General features: G+C 53.9%; 1 protein-coding gene across 1 annotated transcript; it reads right to left on the bottom strand.

Annotated features, from left to right (window-relative positions):
- Window positions 1-1318: 1318 nt before the first annotated feature.
- On the bottom strand, window positions 1319-19766 carry LOC140192505 (rho guanine nucleotide exchange factor 40-like; the record flags this gene model as incomplete). Its single annotated transcript, XM_072250090.1, has 5 exons — window positions 1319-2106; window positions 2778-2969; window positions 3412-3534; window positions 7013-7151; window positions 19618-19766. Coding segments are annotated over 5 exons (1391 nt in total), but the record flags the coding sequence as incomplete, so codon positions are not given.
- Window positions 19767-24158: the final 4392 nt, after the last annotated feature.

Here is a 24158-nt window from a genome sequence, read left to right as displayed (position 1 = left end):
AAGGGTTTGCGGTGTTACTGAGGGAGAGGCTCTGAGGGGTTTGCGGTGTTACTGGCGGAGATGGTCTGACGGGTTTGCGGTGTTACTGAGAGAGATGGTCTACTGGGTTTGCGGTGTTACTTGGGGAGAGGCTCTGACGGGTTTGCGGTGTTACAGGGGGACAAGGTCTGATGGGTTTGCGTTGTTACTGAGGGAGATGGTCTGATGGGTTTGCGTTGTTACTTGAGGAGAGGGTCTGACGGGTTTGCGGTTTGACTGAGGGAGAGGGTCTGATGGGTCTGCGGTGTTACTGAGGGAGAGGGTCTGTCTGGTTTGCGGTGTTACTGGGGGAGAGGGTCTGACGGGTTTGCGATGTTACTGGAGGAGAGGGACTGACGGGATTGCGGTGTTACTGGGGGAGAGTGTCTGACGGGTTGGCGGTGTTACTGGGGGAGAGGGTCTAACGGGTTTGCGGTGATACTGGGGAGAGGCTCTGACGGGTTTGCGGTGTTACTGGGGGAGAGGGTCTGACGGGTTTGCGATGTTACTGGAGGAGAGGGACTGACGGGATTGCGGTGTTACTGGGGGAGAGTGTCTGACGGGTTGGCGGTGTTACTGGGGAGAGGGTCTGACGGGTTTACGGTGTTACTGGGGAGAGGCTCTGACGGGTTTGCGGTGTTACTGGGGAGAGGGTCTGACGGGTTTACGGTGTTACTGGGGAGAGGGTCTGACGCGTTTGAACAGCTGGCAGACCATCAGTTGTCGAAGTGTAATAGAAAATCAATATAAAATGATGCAGGAGGTGCTGGAGTCTCCAAGAGGGCGATGTCAAGCAAGCAATGGAATGCACGTGTCCTTTTACATCTGTGCAGCCTAGACACACACACACACTCAGGAGTGACCGTGTCTCTGAAGCCAGGAGGAAGTGCCTCGAGGCTGCTCCACTTATGGAGAGGTTGAATCCCTGGACGGTCCAGAGGCCAGGATTTTGTGGTGGTCAGAGCTGGCGAGGCTCTCGTGTGTGATGTCCGGACGAGGTGACATTTGCGGGGCTGCGTGCAGCCAAGGAACCGTGGTGCTACAGAGGCTGGGGTATGGACGGAGGGGAGGGAGCGGAGGAACGGGTGAGGAAGGGAAAGCAGTAGGGAGAGTGAGGGAGAAGAGGGAGGGGAGGGGAGAGATGGGATGTGAGGAAGACTGAGTAAGGGGAGGGGAGAAGGCAGGGGATCTGGAAGAGGTTTGCTAAGTGAGAAAGTGGAAACTGAGGCAAGTGAGGGGAAACGGGAGGGCAAGGGAGGAGAAGGGAGAGGAGTGATCAGAGTGATGGGAGCCCACCTACCTGCTCTTGGCTGGCAGCTCCAGGATGGGGGATCCGCCCCAGGGGGCCTCGGCCTGGATCTCCCCCCTTCGCACCAGCATGACGTGCTCCCTGGGAGAGCAGGTACGGTCCACGAGCTGGGTGCTGCTGACCTCCAGCCCTCGGATGAGAATTCCCGGAGCTGCCCTTGACGGCGCGACACCGGCCTTCTTGGGCCAGGCCCCTCCCCACGATGGGGACGGCGGAGGGGCCAGCTCGAAACTCTGGGCCTTCTTGAGGGGCCCCGCTGGGTCCCGCCACCTGCCCGCTGCGCTAGAACTCAGGGGGCTGAGGGGGCGGGGTGCCCGGACATCCGGCGAGGAGGAGGAGGAGGAGGAAAAGGAGTGGCGGGGGTATTGAGAGGGGGAGGAGGGGGAGGAGGGGGGTGGGTGCTCAGGGCTGCCACTCAGTGACCAGGCGCTGAGCCAGGGGGTGAGGGGTGGTGGAACGGCTCTCCATTCTGGCCAGGGAGTGCTGCTGCCCTGCAGGCTGGCCGAGCCCTCAGGGCCCCTCCTGGGGCTCGCAGAGGGTGGGGGTCTCCCACCCCCACCGGTATGAGGCCCAGGGCTGGTGGCCAAGTGCCCCTCGCGGTCACCAGCCCAGCCGAGAGGCCAGTGGTCCAGCAGTCGCCGGTCGCCCAGGACCTTGGCCAGATCCCACAAGCGGGAGTCAGGATGGGGCAGGGGCTTCTGGAGGTCATCTGCTGATGGGCTGGGCTCTGGGCTCATCCCTCCTGGAGTCTGTGGGCTCTCTGGGCACCAGCTGTAAGCCTAGTGGGGAGAGAGAGAGAGCGCGGCGGGATGAGGGTCAGGGCAGTTCTGCAGTCTGTGTGTGTGTGTGTGTGTGTGTGTGTTGCACTCGTCGCCCTGTGTCACTGACTGTATCCTCACTGACGTTAATCCAGATCCCTCACATCGTCCCTCAGTGACCCCTTTCCCCCAGCGCCCTGTGTCACTGACTGTATCCTCACTGACGTTAATCCAGATCCCTCACACCGTCCCTCAGTGACCCCTCTCCCCCAGCACCCTGTGTCACTGACTGTATCCCCGTTGACAATAACCCAGCTCCCTCACACTGTCCCTCAGTGACCCCTCTCCCCCAGCACCCTGTGTCACTGACTGTATCTCCACTGACGATAACCCAGCTACCTCACACCGTCCCTCAGTGACCCCTCTCCCCCAGCACCCTGTGTCACTGACTGTATCCCCACTGACAATTACCCAGCTCCCTCACACTGTCCCTCAGTGACCCCTCTCCCCCAGCGCCCTGTGTCACTGACAGTATCCTCACTGACGATAATCCAGCTCCCTCACACCGTCCCTCAGTGACCCCTCTCCCCCAGCGCCCTGTGTCACTGACTGTTTCCCCACTGACGATAACCCAGCTCCGTCACACCGTCCCTCAGTGACCCCTCTCCCAGCTTGAAGCACTGCCGTCCTACCAGCCTGAAGAACTCATGGAGCCGGATTGTCCTCTCGATGTGAAGCCGTTGGTGCTCCAACCGTTCGGTGAATTGGGTCACCAGCGACCGGTAATCCCTTAGCTTGTTGGCGTAGGGCTGGAGACGAGAGGAGACCTCCAGGTCCCAGTGGGCCATTCCCTGAAGGAGTCGCTGTGCCTTCTGGCTGTGTTCCTGTTTTGTTCCCAGTGGAGAGACAGGAATAACGTTGGGAGTGTGCAAACGTTCGGATCCGGAGCCAGGAGGGGCCGCTCGGCCCCTATTCCACCTGCTCTCCCATTCTACAAGACCACTGCCCATGTTAGTGTGACCCTCACCCTATTTCCCGGTCGCTGATACAGAAAGATGGGCTCTTGCCCTCACAATCTGTGACCTGCACCTTATTGTCTGTCTGTCGCTGTAATACTCTTGTTGATACAGAGACATAGAGTGCTGTGACTCTGAGCGAGAGAATCGCAAAGACTCATCCTGTCCTCTGAAAGGACAGCTCTCCCCATCTCCGTTTCAGCCAGGCTGAATCCAGGGACAGCTCGGGACTACCTATTAACACAACACTCCTCTGTTTCCCCAACGTCACACCCTCCGGTTCCCGACAGTGCCCCGCCCGACTCCTTACCAGCGCCGTGCGGCTGAAGTCTCGGAATTCCTGCTGCCTCTGCCACAGCGCGGGCAGCGAATCCTCCATCTCCTTGCCCTTCTCCAGCTGTGGCTTCCCCACCTCCCTCAGCCAGACGCAGACCTGGGGCGGGAGGGGAGAGAGACCGAACGTCAGGGTACCAGACCACCAACAGGGGAGCCTGTGCCCCTGCGCCTGCGTACGCGGCTGCTCAGGAGCAGATGTGGGGCTGCATAGTGCTGGGGTGTAGGCTAAGGTGTGTCCTGGAGTGTGTGTGTATATACACTTACACACACGTTTATATACGTGAGGGGTGATTGATAAGTTCATGGCCTGAGGTAGAAGGAGTCAATTTTAGAAAACCTAGCACATTTATTGTTCAACATAGTCCCCTCCTACATGTATACACTTAGTCCAGCGGTCATGGAGCATACGAACCCCTTCTCTGTAGAAGTGGTCCACAGCAGGGGTGATTGATAAGTTTGTGTCCTAAGGCAGAAGGAGACACGTGCAGTTCAACTCTTTGAGTGAAAAGGCAGAAAGTTTGAAGTTAATAACACACCTCCTTCTACCTTAGGCCACGGACTTATCAATCACCCCCGCTGTGGACCACTTTCCAGAGGTCCAAGACGCTAACTTCTACAAAGAAGGGATCCGTGTGCTCCACGACCGCTGGACTATGTGTGTAAATGTAGGAAAAATAAATGTGCTAGGTTTTCTAAAATTGACCCCTTCTGCCTTAGGCCAGAACTTATCAATCACCCCTCGTATATGCTTTTGTGCTTTGGATGTGTACGTGTTTGTGTCTGTGTTTCCACATGCAGTTCCCCCAGTTGAGAAACATTTCATATGTGTGTGTGCGAGAGAGAGAGAGAGAGAGAGAGAGAGAGAGTGTGTGAGTGTGTGTGTGTGTGTGTGTGTGTGTGTGTGTGTGTGTGTGTGTGTGTGTATGTGTATATGGACACTGCACATCCTCCCTGTGACCCCGTGGGTTTCCCGTAGGGTCTCTGGATTCTGTCCATGTCCCAGGGACACGGGGGCAGTGGGTCACTCAGCCGTTGTGAATTGTTTCCCTGTGTGTGGGTGGGGCGGGGGGGTGGAGGGAGAATCTGGGAGGAGTTGACAGGAATGCGACAGGAATGAAACGGGATCAGTGTGAGCGGATGGCTGACTGGCAGGAATTTCCGACAGCAAACTTACTGGAAGAGCCCAATGGGTCAGGCGGCATCAGAAGCCAGTGTTTCAGGTAAGGATCTTTGATCCCGACTGAGTGAGCTGTTACTGGTCGGTACAGACTGGACGGGCAGAAGGGCCTTTTTCTCTGCTGTAACTCTCTCCGACCCTTCCGTGTCGAAGAGCTGAAGTCTCTTCAGCTTGAACTGGGGTTGGGGGGTGGGCAGTGAGAGAGGGTCCCATCAAAGAGAGGAGGAAATCTTCTTCAGGGCAGGCAAACCCCAAAGAGACTTTGTCTCTTAGGAAGGAGATCAGTGAGATTCTCTCTCACTTCTCCCCCTCTGTGATTTTATTCTGGCTTCTACACATTCCATGCCCCCCCACTTCCTTTCCAATCCTGCTGAAGTATATTGACCGGAAACTTTGACTGTCTATTTTCCTCCACAGGTGCTGACTGACCTGTTGAGTTCCTCCAGCGTTTTGTGTGTTGCTCCGGATTTCCCACATCTGCAGAATCCCCTGCGTCTCTGACCAGTGAGTGGGACCTGCATGTCATAAAACAAATCCCACTCTGTCTCTGACCTATCGGTCTGTGTCCTCCTACTCTGGAACTGCACCTCATCTTTCCTCTGGGTTCATGGCATGGATGATGTTGAACTCTCGGACTGCAGTAAGCTGACTTCTCTCTCTGTCGCAGTCACCTATCTGTGTTGTTAACTCGAGGTCATTTGCCACATTTTTCCCCTGTGGAAGTGGAGGATGTGGCCAGCCTCCCCAGAGTGGTCCTGATCCCTGATCCCTGAAATACAGGTTAACAGCTGCCATCTTCTCTGGCTAAGCCCACCTGGATTTTGTTTGCTTCAATCAAATCCCCTCTCGTCTATCCTCTGCTCCAGGGAGAATAGCTATTTCTCCATTCTCCAATACAGGAACAGGCCTTTTGACCCACAGTGTCTGTCCTGAATTAAATTAATTCCTTCAGCACATGATCCATGTCCATCAGGCCTGGCAGAGAGCCACAAAGCAATGGGCTCCAAGATTTCCAGAACACCTGAATTTGTTAATTCTTTCTTAATGTGAGTCATTAACCCCTGGTGCTTTCTATTTGACCTTGATAAGTTTACTTTGACTGGCACGGGTTTGCTGTGTTCTGCAGTTATTTAAGTGGACTCCTAATTCGCACATATTGCGGGGTCCTAGCTTTGAGGCATCCATCGTTAAGGGCCCCAGTCAACCAAGACATGCTCTCTTCTCTTTGCTACCATCAGAAAGGAGGTACAGGAGCCTGAATGCACACACTCAATCATTCAGAAACAGTTTCTTCCCCTCTGCCATCTGATTTCTGAACGGACATTGAACCCATGAACACCACCTCGCTGCTTTTTTAATTTTCTATCTTTTTGCTCTACTTATTTAATTTAACTATTTAATATACATATATATACTTGGTATAATGTTCAGTTTTCATTTCTTTTCTATATGATCATGTATTGCATTGTACGGCTGCCACAAATTTAACAAACTTCAGGACATATGCCGGTGATAGTAAACCCGATTCTGATTGAGAATGTTACATCTCACGGGGTCACTCTGCCGAGCCACCGAGGTTTTGTTGGAACTTGATGAATTAACATGGGAGACTGTCTATCCTCCACACTTGGATTCCGCCTTTGCCAGGGCGCACTGTGACATCATGTGTCTGTCTATAAGCCTCTTGGTCAATGTTCAAAGTAAATTTTATCAAAGAACATATATGTCACCATATACAACCCTGAGCTTCATTTTCTTGTGAGTGTACTCAGTAAATCTATGGAATCATAACTGTAATAGAGTCAGTGAAAGACTGCACAACTTGGGCGATTAATTAGAGTGCAGAAGACAACGAACCATGCACATGCAAAAAGAAGGAAACTATGATAAATAAATAAGCAAAAAATATGAGAACATGAGATGAAGAGCCTTTGAAAGTGAGTCCATTATCTTGTCTTTCACCACTGTCCTACCTGATGCCACCTCTACCCCGGGAGCCTACTCCAGGCATCCACCACTCTGTGTAAAAGAAACTTGCCTCATAAACCTTTGAACATCCCACCTCTTGTCTCAAACCTATTTGACAATTTCCACCCTGGGGAGAAGTACTCCCGACTCTCTACCCTGTCAATATCTCACAAAATTTCTATCAGGCCTCCGCCGTTCCAGAGAACACAACCCAAGTTTGTCTAACCTCTCCGTATAGCTTGTACCCTCCAGTCCAGGGAGCATCCTTGTGAATTTCCCTCTGCACCCCGTCCATAGCCTCCATGCCCTTCCTGTAATGAGGCAACTAGATCTGCATGCAATACTCCAAATACTCCGAAGCAGAACAATCCACTGTCAGCCCGAGGGCCACCCACTTCCCACCCCCCGGTTTGTCAAGCCGCCCCACTACCTCTTGGAACTGGCCTTCGAACCACCAGAACTCAGCCAGGCCCTCCAGGTCCTTCAGCCGCTGGTTGGACACCTGCACCAGGCGATGCACCTCCTCGTCCACCTGTTCGTAGAGGGCACAGGTGGTCTTCATGGCATCCCTGGCAATAATTCAAGAGGCACCCGTCAGGTGGAGGAGGAGACTACTCGGCCCATAAGCCTGTGCTAGTTCATAGGGAAGCAATCATTCCTCTCTCTTCAATAGCATATGCAGTTTCCATTTTCTTCCCACATTCCTGTCTACTCCACCCAGATTCCACCCCTCACCTGTACGCCGGGGGGTTTGATTCACAGATCCCATCCCTCACCCCTACGCCGGGGGAGTCGAGTTCACAGATCCCACCCCTCACCCGTACACCAGGGGGTTTGGTTCACAGATCCCACCCTTCACCCGTACACCGAGGGGTCAGTTCACAGCAACTGATTAACCCAACAACCCACACAGCTCTGGGATGTGGGAGGGAACTGGAGCTCTAGGGGAAAACACACAGGATCATGAGCATAATGTGTAAAACTCCACACACACACACACACACACACACACACACACACACACACCCACACACACACACACACACACACACACACACACACAGACACACACACACACACACACGCACACACACACACAATCACACTCACACCCAGACACATACACACACACACCCATACACACACACTCACACACACAATCTCACACACACACACACAATCACACACAAACACACACACACTCACACACACAATCACACTCACACACAATCACAGTCACACCCAGACACACACACACACAATCTCACACACACACACTCACACACAGACACAGACACACACACAATCACACTCACACCCAGACACACACGATCACACTCACACACACACACACACACTCACACACTCACACACACACAAAATCACACTCACACCCAGACACACACACAATCACACATCACACACACACAATCTCTCGCACACACACACAATCACACTCACACACACACAATCACACTCACACCCAGACACACACACACACAATCTCACACACACACACTCACACACAGACACAGACACACACACACACAATCACACTCACACCCAGACACACACACACACACACAGACACACACGATCACACTCACACACATACACACACAATCTCTCGCACACACACACAATCACACTCACACACACACAATCTCTCTCTCTCACACACACACACACACATACAATGTCACACACTCACTCACAGAGATACACACACAATCTCACACACTCACACACAGATGCACACACAATCTCTGTCACACACACACACACACACATACAATCACACTTACACTCAGACGCGCGCGCACACACAATCACACACACACTCAGACACACAGATACACTCACTCACAATCACACTCTCTCTCACACACACATAGATACACTCACAATCACACTCACACACACACAGATACACACACACAATCACTCACACACACACACACACACACACACACACACACAGATAGTCTCACAATCACTCAGTTGTGAAGATCAGGTCTCTGGGCTATGCTAGTGGCTCTAACGGCTGCACTAATGCTTTGACCAGTTGATATGGTCCAGCTGACAGAGGGTTAAAATGTCAGCCTGCTGGAAAACAACAGCATCAGGAATTTGTGGCCACTGCCAGCTCCCACGGACTGAACCCTGCCCCCACCCTCCCCTCCACATCACAAGGATGGCATGGGACAGGAACGCTGCCGTGCAGTGGACAGGGGCTCGGAGACTTGGACAATAGCCAGTGACATTCCCGGGATGAAAGCTCGGCTGGGAGGGGTGCGGAATAATCAGCAGCATTGTGAGTGGCAGCACAGAGCCCAGAGCACGGCCCCTCCAACACACCAGGACACGGTGGGGGGAGGGGGGAGGGGGGAGGAGAGTGAGGCTGCTCTCTGTCCCGGCAACATCAAAGCATCAGGGTCTTAGTTCAATACCCGTCCCTCCTCATCAGCTGCAACCCGGAGCAACTGAAGTTTCACCCTGGCCTCTGGCCAGGGTAGATGGATCTCCCCAGCACAGGAGGGTGAGGGAGGGATGTCGAGGGAGATTCCCAGTATGGAAGGGTGAGGAAGGGGTTTCAAGGGAGCTTCTGAGCGTAGGAAGGTGAGGAAGGGGTTTTGAGGGAGCTTCCCAGTGTAGGAGGGTGAGGGAAGGGTTTCAAGGGAGCTTCCCAGCACAGGAGGGTGAGGGAGGGATTTCGAGGGAGATTCCCAGTATAGAAGGGTGAGGAAGGGGTTTCAAGGGAGCTTCCGAGCGTAGGAAGGTGAAGAAGGGGTATCGAGGGAGCTTCCCAGCACAGGCGGGTAAGGGAAGGGTTTCGAGGCAGATTCCCAGTATAGAAGGGTGAGGAAGGGGTTTCGAGGGAGCTTCCCAGTGAGGGAGGGTGAGGGAAGGGTTTTGAGGGAGCTCCCCAGCACAGGAGGGTGAGGGAAGGGTTTCAAGGGTGTTTCCCAGCACAGGAGGGTGAGGGATGGGTTTCAAGGGAGCTTCCCAGCACAGGAGGGTGAGGAAAGGATTTTGAGGGTGTTTCCCAGCACAGGAGGGTGAGGGATGGGTTTTGAGGGTGTTTCCCAGCACAGGAGGGTGAGGGATGTGTTTCGAGGGTGCTTCCCAGCACCGGAGGGTGAGGAAAGGGTTTCAAGGGAGCTTCCCAGCACAGGAGGGTGAGGAAAGGATTTTGAGGGAGCTTCCCAGCACAGAAGGGTGAGGCAAGGATTTTGAGGGAGCTTCCCAGCATGGGAGTGTGAGGAGAGGTTTCGAGGGAGCTTCCCAGCACAGGACGGTGAGGGAGGGGTTTTGAGGGAGATTCCCAGTGTAGAAGGGTGAGGAAGGGGTTTTGAGGGAGCTTCCCAGTGTAGGAGGGTGAGGAAGGGGTATCGAGGGAGCTTCCCAGCATAGGAGGGTGAGGGAAGGGTTTTGAGGGAGCTTCCCAGTATAGAAGGGTGAGGAAGGGGTTTCGAGGGAGCTTCCCAGCACAGGAGGGTGAGGGAAGGGTTTCGAGGGTGTTTCCCAGCACAGGAGGGTGAGGGAAGGGCTTCGAGGGTGTTTCCCAGCACAGGAGGGTGAGGGAAGGGTTTTGAGGGAGCTTCCCAGCACAGGAGGATGAGGAAAGGATTTCGAGGGAGCTTCCCAGCACAGGAGTGTGAGGGAAGGGTTTTGAGGGATCTTCCCAGCACAGGAGGGTGAGGGAAGGATTTTGAGGGAGCTTCCCAGCACAGGAGGGTGAGGAAAGTGTTTTGAGGGAGCTTCCCAGCATAGAAGAGTGAGGAAGGGGTTTTGAGGGAGATTTCCAGCATAGGAGGGTGAGGGAAGGGTCTCGAGGGAGCTTCCCATCACAGGAGGGTGAGGCAAGTGTTTTGAGGGAGCTTCCCAGCACAGAAGGGTGAGGAAGGGGTTTTGAGGGAGATTCCCAGCATAGGCGGGTGAGGGAATGGTCTCGAGGGAGCTTCCCAGTATAGGAAGGTGTTAGTTGAAAAAATCAAAGTTCAAAGGAAATTCAGTATCAAAGTACATTTATATACACAATATACAACCCTGAGATTCATTTCCTTGCGGGTATCCTCAGCAAATGTATGAAATAGAATAGAATCAATGAAAGACAGCGCCCAACAGGATGGACAATGAGTGTGCTAAAGATAACGAACTGTGCAAATACAATAGAAACAAATAATAAACAAACAAACAAACAATAAATACTGAGGATGTGAGATGAAGAACTGTCAAAAGTGAGCCCATTGGTGTGGGAGCTGACATGATACAGGAAGGTGAGGGAGAGGGTTAGAGGGAACTCCCCGATACAAGAGGGGATTAGAGGGAGCTTAACTCCACTGGGGAGGGTGACGATTAAGTTCCCCAGTACAGGAAGGGGTTAGGCCGGATTAGGCTTTCAAGATGCAGATGGGTGAGGGAGGGGGGTGAGAATGGGGTTCAGAGGCATCTCCCCAGATACAGGAGTGTGATGGGTGGGGTAACCAGCCACTGTGAATTCCCCCATCACCCCCCCCCATTTGTGAGTGAGGGGCAGAATCTGGGGGTGCTGTGGGAACGTAAGAGGAGTGAAATGGGATTGGTATAAATTATTGGCACAGACTGGATGGGCCAAAGGTGAATCTGGGTGAATTCTTAGACCATGGTCCATGGTCCATCCAAGCCTGGCCTCAGCTCCAGCTCCTAATACGGCCCAGCCCCGCCCCATTACTGCCCCTTTCCCCCTCCCGTCCCACCATCACCACCACCACTGTTTCTGTGTTGTGTTACAGCGTTGCCCCCTGACTGGGGGCTGTCCTGCAACTGGAGGAGGGTAGGGAGAGGAGAGAGTCACCATCTCCGGATAAGGGGTCAGCCAGCCAGATCAGAGATGGGGAAAAGTTTCTTTCTCCCGGTGGGGGGGAAGGAGAATCTCTGGAACTCTCCCCTCTAGAAGGCTTCATCGAAAGTCAGTTTGCCCCGTTTGCCTAGTTGGGTGGGCCGCGGCTTGGCCCTTGACCGTAAGAAATTGCACAGATCAGCGCATGTCGGAAACCAGCTTCCCCTCCGCGGACTCTGTCCACACTTCCCCCCGCCTCGGTAAAGCGGTCAGCTTAATCAAAGACCCCCCTCCCACCACGAACATTCCCTCTCCTCCCCTCTTCCACCAGAAGTCAGAAAAGCTTGAAAAGCTTGAAAAAAGTTTTCAAGGACACCAGGTTCAAGGACAACTTCTACCCTGCTATCAGAAGGCTACAAATAGCTCTCTAATGATAAGATGAATGCTTCATTTCACGATCCGCTTTGTTATGACCTCTTGTCCCTACACTGCACTCTCTCTGAACCCGTGACACTGATTCCCTATTCTTTTCTTGGCTTACCTGGTTCTATTTCAATGCACTGAGTAACGATCTGCTCTGAGTGAATGGTATGCAAGACCATGCTCTGTGTGACAATGCCTTTGACCTCAGGAACCGGCCTGGTGGAGCTCATCCACTCCGCTTCCCCAGCAGACGGTGGGTGGTAGGGTAGGTAGTCACCGAGGATCTCCAAGGTCTGGATACCGAGGGAGCAGATTGTAGGAAATTGGGGCTCAGGTTGAAGATTGGTCCCCTAGACGTATCGGACTGGGCGACAGGGCCGAGGGGCCAAGCGATCCACCCCCCCTTCTCCTCTCCCGTCAGATTCCGCCATCTGCTGCCCTTTGCCACCTCTGCCAGTCACCCCCCTCCTCACCCGGGTCCACCCGGATCCCGCTCCACCTCCTTGCCCACACCTCTTTGTTCCATTTCCCTCTACTCTGCCCACCTCTGCCCAGCTGAACCGCCGGGCACTTCGCTCACCGCCATTCCTGGACCTCAAGCAACCCTTCCAGGGGGAGGTGACACCTCACCTGCGACTGTCGCGCTCGTCTATGGTGTCGGTGCTCCGCAGAGCACCTTCGCCCTGTCGGCTGCAACAGCCAGGACCTTCTGGTGGCCACCCATTTCAATTCAACTCCCTGTTCCCACACCAACGTCCGTTTACAGCCTCCTCTACTGCCCCGAAGAGGCCGCGCCCAGGACGGAGGAGCAATACCTCAGAATGTGCCTGGGATCCTCCAACCTGCTGGCATCAGCAGTGAGATCTCCAGCTTCCATAAACTGCTCACCTCTGCTTCTCCCTCACACCTCTTTGTATCACCCTGATTCTGATAGCCCTCTCAGCTGCTCTCTTCTGCTTCCTTGTCCTCATCTCCCTCTGGTCCACCTCCTCCTTCCCTCTAGTCCATGGTCCACTGTCCCCTCTTGTCAGATTTCTTCTTCGTCATCCCTTTACCTCTACCACCCATCACCTCCAGCATCTCCCCCCCTTACCTGGTCTCAACAATCACCTGCCAGCTTGTACTCCTCCTCCTCCTTCTTCTGCTTCTTCTTCTCCTCCTCCTCCTCCTCCTCCTTCTTCTTCTTCTTCTCCTCCTCCTCCTCTTCCTCCTCTTCTTCCTCTTCCTCCTCCTCTTCCTCCTCCTCTTCCTCCTCCTCCTCTCCCTCCTCCTCTTCCTCCTCCTCTTCTTCCTCTTCCTTTTCCTCTTCCTCTTCCTCCTCCTCCTCCTCCCACCCCTTATTCTAAATTCTGCCGCCTTCCTTTCCAATCCTGGTGAAGTGTCTAGGCCCAGAAGGCCGACTGTCCATTTCTCCCCACGGATGCCGCCTGGCCCACTGAACCCCTCCGGGATACTGTCTAGGTGGTGCCTCAGATTTCCGACGCCTGCATGTCTGTGCCCGTCCAGCATCTCACCTACCGCTCTTGCACCCCGGTTCCCGTCCTCCTCTCTCTAACCAAGAAGGCCGGGGAGGCGAGACACAGGGGTCATGAGACTGACCTGAAGGTGCTGGTGACAAACCAGCATTTCGGAATGGTGGGTGGACTGAATCCTCTGGGTACGTGGTGGGGGAGTCTAAGACCAAGGGCTACAGCCTCAGAACAGAGGGTCATCCATTTAGAACCGAGGTCAAGATGAACTTTAGCCAAGGGGTGGCGAATCTATGGGAATCGTTGCCAGAAGAGGCTGTGGAGGCCGTCAGAGGGTGTAGTTAAGGCCAAAGTTAATAATTTCTTGATTCATCAGGCATGAAGGGATATGGGGAGAAGGCAGGAGATTGGGACTGAGAGAGAAATGGATCAGCCATGTTGAAATGGTGAAGCAGACTCTATGGGACAAATGGCCCAATTCTGCTCCAAAGTTTTCTTCCGACCCTTTGAGCCAGTGGTTCCCAACCTCTGGGTGGCGGACCGATACCGGGCCGCGAAGCATGCCAGAGTGCAGTGGTCCCGGAACGCACCCAGCACATCTTTAAGAAAAAAGCACAAAATAAACAAGCTAATTGATTAGGTGCCACCCAGCACGTAAATATCGGCCCAGATCAGAGGCGACGCAATCAGCAATTGCCTCTGATCTGGGCCAACATTTACATGCCGGGTGGCTCCTAATTAATTAGCTTGTTTATTTCGGATTCTTTCTTAAAGATGTGTTGGGTGTGTTCCGGGACCGCTGCTTTGAGCCACACTGCCCAAAAACTCCCCAGTTTAATCGTAGCCTGATCGTGAGACAATTTACAATGACCAATTAACCTACCGTCTGGAACATCTTCGGACTGGGGGAGGAAGGCAGAGCGTGCAGAGGAAACCCGTGTGGGAGAACGTCCAATCTCCTCGCCAGCAGTGGCAGGAACTGAACCCGGGTCTCCCATGTGGTAAGGTGTTGTGCTAACCACTACACTATCGTGCCACCCAGGGGTCTTGTGGTGCAGCACCAAGGGAGATTCTGGAGGATGGCAGGCCATGGGCTGCTCAGGTTAGGCGCATGGTGAATGCCTCCCTTCTCCTACGGCCATCCATGAAACAGAGAGGCTTACTGCTCAGGTTGTCCGAGGGAAGGGTTGGGGAAATGGGAAGTGCGGAGTCACGGTGAAGCGCTTCCCTTGCACGCTGTTTATCCAAGTCAGGTCATCACACAGTGCAGTGAGGTCGACCAGTAGCAGAATGCAGAAGAAGTCTATTGGTTACGGAGGGCGTGCGGTGCAGGCAGACAATAAGCTGTTTCCTAAAGCATGGCTTCACGATGGGATTTGCATCAGAACTTGCAGACTGGGAGGGCGTCACCCCAGGCTGAGGTTTCTGGGAACAGGGGATAACATTTGAGGATGGGAAGGTTCGGGACCCAGAACCTTGGGAATTCTTCCCTCCCCCCCCCCCACTCCATAGAACCATACGATAGAACCATAGAAACTACAGCACAGAAACAGGCCCTTTGGCCCTTCTTGGCTGTGCCGAACCATTTTCTGCCTAGTCCCACTGACCTGCACACGGACCATATCCCTCCATACACCTCCCATCCATGTATCTGTCCAATTTATTCTTAAATGTTAAAAAAGAACCCACATTTACCACCTCGTCTGGCATACTCCCACCACTCTCTGTGTGATGAATCCCCCCCTAATATTCCCTTTAAACTTTCCCCCCCTCACCCTTAACCCATGTCCTCTGGTTTTTTTCTCCCCTTGCCTCAGTGGAAAAAGCCTGCTTGCATTCACTCTATCTATACCCATCATAATTTTATATACCTCTATCAAATCTCCCCTCATTCTTCTACGCTCCAGGGAATAAAATCCTAACCTATTCAACCTTTCTCTGTAACTGAGTTTCTCAAGTCCCGGCAACATCCTTGTAAACCTTCTCTGCACTCTTTCAACCTTATTTATATCCTTCCTGTAATTTGGTGACCAAAACTGAACACAATACTCCAGATTCGGCCGCACCAATGCCTTATACAACCTCATCATAACATTCCAGCTCTTATACTCAATACTTCGATTAATAAAGGCCAATGTACCAAAAGCTCTCTTTACGACCCTATCTACCTGTGACAACACTTTTAGGGAATTTTGTATCCGTATTCCCAGATCCCTCTGTTCCACTGCACTCCTCAGTGCCTTACCATTAACTCTGTATGTTCTACGTTGGTTTGTCCTTCCAACGTGCAATACCTCACACTTGTCAGTATTAAACTCCATCTGCCATTTTTCCAGCTGGTCCAAGTCCCTCTGCAGGCTCTGAAAACCTTCCTCACTGTCTACTACACCTCCAATCTTTGTATCATCAGCAAACTTGCTGATCCAATTTACCACATTATCATCCAGATCATTGATATAGATGACAAATAACAATGGACCCAGCACTGATCCCTGTGGCACACCACTAGTCACAGGCCTCCACTCAGAGAAGCAATTCTCTACCACCACTCTCTGGCTTCTTCCATCGAGCCAATGTCTAATCCAATTTACCACCTCTCCATGTATACCTAGCGACTGAATTTTCCTAACTAACCTCCCATGCGGGACCTTGTCAAAGGCCTTACTGAAGTCCATGTAGACAATATCCATTGCCTTCCCTTCATCCACTTTCCTGGTAACCTCCTCGAAAAACTCCAACAGTTTGGTCAAACATGACCTACCACGCACAAAGCCATGTTGACTCTCCCTAATAAGCCCCTGTCTATCCAAATGCTTGTAGATTCTGTCTCTTAGTACTCCCTCCAATAACTTACCTACTACTGACGTTAAACTCATCGGCCTATAATTTCCCGGATTACTTTTCGATCCTTTTTTAAACAACGGAACAACATGAGCCACTCTCCAATCCTCCGGCACTTCACCCATAGACAGCGACATTTTAAATATTTCTGCCAGGGCCCCCGCAATTTCAACACTGGTCTCCTTCAAGGTCCGAGGGAACACCCTGTCAGGTCCCGGGGATTTATCCACTTTAATTTTCCTCAAGACAGCAAGCACCTCCTCCTTTTCAATCTGTACAGTTTCCAAGGTCTCACTACTTGATTCCCTCAATTCCATAGATTTCATGCCAGCTTCCTTAGTAAATACAGACGCAAAAAACCTATTTAAGATCTCCCCCATTTCCTTTGGTTCCGCACAAAACCGACCACTCTGATCTTCAAGAGGACCAATTTTATCCCTTACAATCCTTTTGCTCTTAATATACTTGTAAAAGCTCTTTGGATTATCCTTCACTTTGACTGCCAAGGCAACCTCATGTCTTCTTTTAGCCCTCCTGATTTCTTTCTTAAGTATTCTCTTGCACTTCTTATATTCCTCAAGCACCTGATTTATCCCCTGTTTCCTATACATTTCATACAACTCCCTCTTCTTCTTTATCAGAGTTGCAATATCCCTTGAGAACCAAGGTTCCTTATTCCTATTCAATTTGCCTTTAATCCTGACAGGAACATACAAACTCTGCACTCTCAAAATTTCCCCTTTGAAGGCTTCCCACCTACCAATCACATCTTCGCCAGAGAACAACCTGCCCCAATCCACGCTTTTTAGATCCTTTCTCATTTCTTCAAATTTAGCCTTCTTCCAGTTCAGAACCTCAACCCTAGGACCAGATCTATCCTTGTCCATGATCAAATTGAAACTAATGGTGCTATGATCACTGGAACCAAAGTGCTCCCCTACACAGACTTCTTTCACTTGCCCTAATTTGTTTCCTAACAGGAGATCCAATATTGCATCCCCTCTAGTTGGTCCCTCTATATATTGATTTAGAAAACTTTCCTGAACACATTTTACAAACTCTAAACCATCTAGACCTCTAACAGTATGGGAGTCCCAATCAATGTATGGAAAATTAAAATCCCCTACCACCACAACTTTATGTTTCCTGCAGTTGCCTGCTATCTCTCTGCAGATTTGCACTTCCAAGTCTCGTTGACTATTGGGTGGTCAGTAATACAATCCCACTAATGTGGCCATACCTTTCCTGTTTCTCAGCTCCACCCATAAGGACTCAGTAGACAAGCCCTCTAATCTGTCCTGCCTGAGCACTGCTGTAATATTTTCCCTAACAAGCAATGCTACTCCCCCACCTTTCATTCCCCTGCCTCGATCACATCTGAAACATCGGAACCCTGGAATATTAAGCTGCCAGTCCTGCCCCTCCTATAGCCAAGTTTCACTAATTGCTACAACATCATAATTCCACATGTCAATCCACGCCCTCAACTCATCCGCCTTCCCCACAATACTCCTAGCATTGAAATATATACACCTCAGAAGATTTTTACCACCACTCACAACCTTTCTATCAGCGGATTTGCTTAAACTTTCAACATCATTTATTTTCACCCCAGCCACACTGTCAGCTCTGGCACTTTGGTTCCCATCCCCCTGCAAATCTAGTTTAAAGCCTCCCCAATAGCACTAACAAACCTCCCTGAAAGGATATTGGTCCCCCTATGGTCCAAGTGTAACCCATCTCTCTTGTACAGGTCCCACCTGCCCCAGAAGAGGTCCCAATGATCCTGAAATCTGAAACCCTGACCCCTACACCAGTTCCTCAGCCACTTGTTCCTCCTCCAGAGCATCCTACTGCTTGGGCTGTGGAGAACAAATCGCTGAGGTGACCCCTGGAGAGACTGGTGGATGTTGGGACATTTCAAGGGGATCAAGGGAGATAGAGCTGCACCAGGAAATGGTGCTGGTGGGGGGGGTGGGTAGGGCATCTCGAGGAATGGACACCATCCACCCAATTACCCTGATTCTGCTTAATTCTCCTCATTCCATCAACTCCCCCACCCCCCATTAGGTATAGGAACAAAGTTAGGACATTTGGCCCATCGAGTCTGTTCTGCCATTCAATCATGGTTGATTTTGTTCTAACTCCATTCTCTCCACTTCTCCCCGTAACCTTTAACCCCTTGACTGGAGAAGACCCAATCAGTCTCTGCCTTAAACACACCCAGCGGCTTGGTCCCCGCTGTCCTCTGTGGCAGCAACTTCCACAGATCCGGCTGAAGAGATTCCTCCTCGTCTCCGTTCTAAAGGGACATTCCTTTATTCCGGGGCTGTGCCCTTGGATTATCACCTGTGGGGGTGGCGGTGGGACACAATTCTCAGCAGCCAGCTAACGGATTAACCCACAGATGTACGGGTTGGGTTAGTGGGTTGTGGGGAGGCTGTGGAAGCAGGGAGACATATGGGCTGCCCACACAATCCGTGTTGACTTGATTGGACATTAAGCAACACATTTCACCGTTTGCTTCAATGTACAAGGAACAAGTAAATAAAGCTATTGCTTTAGCAATATTAGACCCACATGACTTTGGGACGTGATAATATCACAGGAAGGACATGCACACTACACACACTCACACACACTCACACTCTCTCTCTCTCACACACACACACACACACACTCTCTCACACTCACACACTCTCTCACAACATACACACACTCTCTCTCTCTCACACATACACACATATTCACACATACACACCCACACTCTCTCACACTCACACACTCTCTCACAACACACACACTCACACACACATATTCACACACTCACATATTCACCAACACACAAACTCTCTCACACACACACTCACACAAATGCACACACTCTCACACACTCTCTCTCACACAGACATATTCACACACACACTCTCACACTCTCTCACACACACACACACACACTCTCTCACGTACTCACACACACTCTCACACTCTCTCACACACGCACACTCGCACACTCTCTCTCTCACATACACACACTCTCACAAACACTGACACACTCACTCTCACAAACTCACACAAACACACACACACTCTCACATACTCCCTCTCACACACTCACTCTCTGACACACTCACACACACACTTACACACTCTGTCACATACTCACACACACCCATGGTCTGTCTCTCACACACACACACACACACACACAATATTCCGGAGGTCAGAATTGAACCCAGGTCTTTTGAGCTGTGAGACACTGGCTCTAAGCACTTCTATCATGTTTCCCAGACTTCCCTCTGAACCCAGACCCTCTTTTCCAGAACCATCCCAACAAACACCCTCCACCACCCACCCCCCGCTGACACTGCAGAGCTGTCACACTGGTATCTCAGAGGTTCACTGTGACTCTGGTACAACCTTTCATCCTCAGGACCCCCTGCACGAATCAGCCGGGGGTTACGATGGGCGAGACCTCACCTGTGATCCTCCAGGCCACTGTTGGTGACCATCTCCCTCTTGAGCTTCACCAGGATAGCAGCTCCTTCCTGCTGAAGTCCGGTCAGTCGAGTGTCCTGTAGCACGCGTCTCATTAACAGCTGATCCTCCTCAATGAAGGTGGTGACCTCCTGCCCAGGCAGCACACAAACAGATCCATCAGCGACAGGGATGCCAGCCCACCCTGTCAACACTGCACCCAGAATATCAACCCACTGTTATCCCACAGGTGTAAGTCAGGTAATGAATGCTACCTCATTACCAGCCTCAACATACTAATGCTGTAACTAAGTGTGGGGATGGGCTCCTGGTGGATTTAAATGGAATATGAGGAACGGGGTCCCGGTGGGTTCAGTGTAGGGAACGGGGTCCTGGTGGTATCAATGTGGGGAACGGGGTCCCGGTGGGTTCAGTGTGGGGAACGGGGTCCCGGTGGGATCAGTGTGGGGAACGGGGTCCCGGTGGGTTCAGTGTGGGGAACGGGGTCCCGGTGGGTCTAGTCTGGGGAACGGGGTCCCAGTGTGTTTAGTGTGGGTGACGGGGTCCTGGTGGGGTCAGTGTGGGGAACAGGGTCCCGGTGGGTTCAGTGTGGGGAACGGAGTCCCGGTGGGTTCAGTGTGTGGGGAACGGGGTTCCGGTGGGTTCAGTGTGGGGAACGGAGTCCCGGTGTGTTCAGTGTGCGGAACGGGGTCCCGGTGTGTTCATTGTGGAGAAGGGGGTCCCGGTGGGTTTAGTGTGGGGAATGGGGTCCCATTGGGTTCACTGTGGGGAACGGGGTTCCAGTGGGTTTAGTATCGGGAACGGGGTCCTGGTGGGTTCACTGTGGGGAACGGGGTCCCGGTAGGTTCAGTGTGGGTGACGGGGTCCCGGTGGTTTCAGTGTGGGTGACGAGGTCCCGGTGGTTTCAGTGTGGGAAACGGGGTCCTGGTGGTTTCAGTGTGGGGAACGGGGTCCCGGTGGGTTCAGTGTGGGGAACGGAGTCCCGGTGAGTCTAGTACTGGAGAACGGGGTCTGGATGGGTTCAGTGTGGGTGATGGGGTCCCGGTGGGTTTAGTATGGGGAACGGGGTCCCGGTGGGTTCAGTGTGGGGAACGGGGTACCGGTGGGTTCAGTGTGGGGAACAGGGTCCCAGTGGTTTCAGTTTTGGGAACGGGGTCCCAGTGGGTTCAGTGTGGAGAACGGGGACCGGTGGGTTTAATGTGGGGAACGGGGTCTGGGTGGGTTCAGTGTGGGTGACAGAGGGGTCACGGTGGGTTCAGTGTGGGGAAAGGGGTCCCGGTGGGTTCAGTGTGGGGAACGGGGTCCCGGTGGGTCTAGTCTGGGGAACGGAGTCCTGGTGGGTTCAGTGTGGGTGAGGGGGTCCCGGTGGGTTCAGTGTGGGGAACGGGGTCCCGGTGGGTTTAGTGTGGGGAACGGGGTCCAGGTGGGTTCAGTGTGGGGAAAGTGGTCTCGGTGGGTTCAGTGTGGGAAATGGGGTCCTGGTGGGTTCACTGTGGGAAATGGGGTCCTGGTGGGTTCAGTGTGGGTGATGGGGTCCCGGAGGGCTCAGTGTGGGGAAATGGGTCTCGGTGGGATCGGTGTGGGAAACGGGGTCCCGGTGGGTTTAGTGTGTGGGGAACGGGGTCCCGGTGGGTTCAGTGTGCGGAACGGGGTCCCAGTGTGTTCATTGTGGAGAAGGGGGTCCCGGTGGGTTTAGTGTGGGGAATGGGGTCCCATTGGGTTCACTGTGGGGAACGGGGTTCCAGTGGGTTTAGTATCGGGAATGGGGTCCTGGTGGGTTCGATGTGGGAAACGGGGTCCCGGTAGGTTCAGTGTGGGTGACGAGGTCCTGGTGGTTTCAGTGTGTGGGCAACGGGGTCCCGGTGGGTTCAGTGTGGGTGATGGGGTCCCGATGGGTTCAGTGTGGGGAACGGGGTACCGGTGGGTTCAGTGTGGGGAACAGGGTCCCAGTGGTTTCAGTTTTGGGAACAGGGTCCCGGTGGGTTCAGTGTGGGGAGCGTGGTCCCGGTGGGTTCAGTGTGGGGAATGGGGTCCCGGTGGGTTCAGTGTGGGGAACGGGGTCCCGGTGGGTTCATTGTGGGGAACGGGGTCCTGGTGGGTTCAGTGTGTGGAACGGGGTCCTGGTGGGTTCAGTGTGGGGAACAGGGTTTTGGTGGGTTTAGTATCGGGAACGGGGTCCTGGTGGGTTCGGTGTGGGAAACGGGGTCCCGGTGGGTTCACTGTGGGGAACGGGGTCCCGGTAGGTTCACTGTGGGGAACAGGGTCCCAGTGGTTTCAGTTTTGGGAACAGGGTCCCGGTGGGTTCAGTGTAGGGAACGGGGACCGCTGGGTTTAATGTGGGGAACGGTGTCCCGGTGGGTTCAGTGTGGGGAGCGGGGTCCCGGTGGTTTCAGTGTGTGGGGAACGGGGTCCCGGTGGGTTCAGTGCGCGGAACGGGGTCCCGGTGTGTTCATTGTGGAGAAGGGGGTCCCGGTGGGTTTAGTGTGGGGAATGGGGTCCCATTGGGTTCACTGTGGGGAACGGGGTTCCAGTGGGCTTAGTATCGGGAACGGGGTCCTGGTGGGTTCACTGTGGGGAACGGGGTCCCGGTAGGTTCAGTGTGGGTGACGGGGTCCCGGTGGTTTCAGTGTGGGTGACGAGGTCCCGGTGGTTTCAGTGTGGGAAACGGGGTCCTGGTGGTTTCAGTGTGGGGAACGGAGTCCCGGTGGGTCTAGTACTGGAGAACGGGGTCCGGGTGGGTTCAGTGTGGGTGATGGGGTCCCGGTGGGTTTAGTATGGGGAACGGGGTCCCGGTGGGTTCAGTGTGGGGAACGGGGTCCCGGTGGGTTTAGTGTGGGGAACGGGGTCCCGGTGGGTTCATTGTGGGGAGCGGGATCCTGGTGGGTTCAGTGTGTGGAACGGGGTCCTGGTGGGTTCAGTGTGGGTGAGGGGGTCCCGGTGGGTTTAGTGTGGGTGAGTGGGTCCGGGTGGGTTTAGTGTGGGGAACGGGGTCCCGGTGGGTTCAGTGTGGGGAAAGGGGTCTCGGTGGGTTCAGTGTGGGGAAAGGGGTCCTGGTGAGTTCAGTGTGGGTGATGGGGTCCCGGAGGGCTCAGTGTGGGGAAATGGGTCTCGGTGGGATCGGTGTGGGGAACGGGGTCCCGGTGGGTTCAGTGTGCGGAACGGCGTCCCGGTGTGTTCATTATGGAGAAGGGGGTCCCGGTGGGTTTAGTGTGGGGAATGGGGTCCCATTGGGTTCACTGTGGGGAACGGGGTTCCAGTGGGTTTAGTATCGGGAATGGGGTCCTGGTGGGTTCAGTGTGGGAAACGGGGTCCCGGTGGTTTCAGTGTGGGTGACGAGGTCCCGGTGGGTTCAGTATGTGGGGAACGGCGTCCCGGTGGTTTCAGTGTGTGGGCAACGGGGTCCCGGTGGATTCAGTGTGCGGAACGGAGTCCCGGTGGGTCTAGTACTGGAGAAAGGGGTCCAGGTGGGTTCAGTGTGGGTGATGGGGTCCCGGTGGGTTCAGTGTGGGGAACGGGGTACCGGCGGGTTCAGTGTGGGGAACAGGGTCCCAGTGGTTTCAGTTTTGGGAACAGGGTCCCGGTGGGTTCAGTGTGGGGAGCGGGGTCCCGGTGGGTTCAGTGTGTGGGGAACAGGGTCCCGGTGGGATCAGTGTGGGGAACGGTGTCCCGGTGGGATCAGTGTGGGAACAGGGTCCAGGTGGGTTCAGTGTGGGGAACCAAGTCCCAGCGGGTTTAGTATGGGAAACGGGGTCCTGGTGGGTTCACTGTGGGAAATGGGGTCCTGGTGGGTTCAGTGTGGGTGATGGGGTCCCGGAGGGCTCAGTGTGGGGAAATGGGTCTCGGTGGGATCGGTGTGGGAAACGGGGTCCTGGTGGGTTCAGTGTGAGTGACGGGGTCCCCGTGGGTTCAGTGTTGGGAACGGGGTCCCGGTGTGTTCATTGTGGAGAAGGGGGTCCCGGGGGGTTCAGTGTGGGGAACGGGGTTCCAGTGGGTTTAGTATCGGGAACAGGGTCCTGGTGGGTTCAGTGTGGGAAACGGGGTCCCGGTGGGTTCACTGTGGGGAACGGGGTTCCGGTAGGTTCAGTGTGGGTGACGGGGTCCCGGTGGTTTCAGTGTGGGTGACGAGGTCCCGGTGGTTTCAGTGTTGGGAACGGAGTCCCGGTGGGTCTAGTACTGGAGAACGGGGTCCGGGTGGGTTCAGTGTGGGTGATGGGGTCCCGGTGGGTTTAGTATGGGGAACGGGGTCCCGGTGGGTTCAGTGTGGGGAACGGGGTCCCGGTGGGTTCATTGTGGGGAACGGGGTCCTGGTGGGTTCAGTGTGTGGAACGGGGTCCTGGTGGGTTCAGTGTGGGGAACGGGGTCCCGGTGAGTTTAGTGTGGGGCACGGGGTCCCGGTGGGTTCAGTGTGTGGGGAACGGGGTCCCGGTGGGTTCAGTGTGGAGAACGGGGTCCCGGTCGGTTCAGTGTGGGGAACGGGGTCCCGCTGGGTTCAGTGTGGGTGAGGGGGTCCCGGTGCGTTTAGT

Source organism: Mobula birostris, unplaced genomic scaffold, assembly GCF_030028105.1.
Source record: "Mobula birostris isolate sMobBir1 unplaced genomic scaffold, sMobBir1.hap1 scaffold_1565, whole genome shotgun sequence".
Lineage (NCBI taxonomy): Eukaryota > Metazoa > Chordata > Chondrichthyes > Myliobatiformes > Myliobatidae > Mobula > Mobula birostris.
Note: the sequence above shows the minus strand (reverse complement) of the source record. Positions and strands in the feature narration are given on the sequence as shown.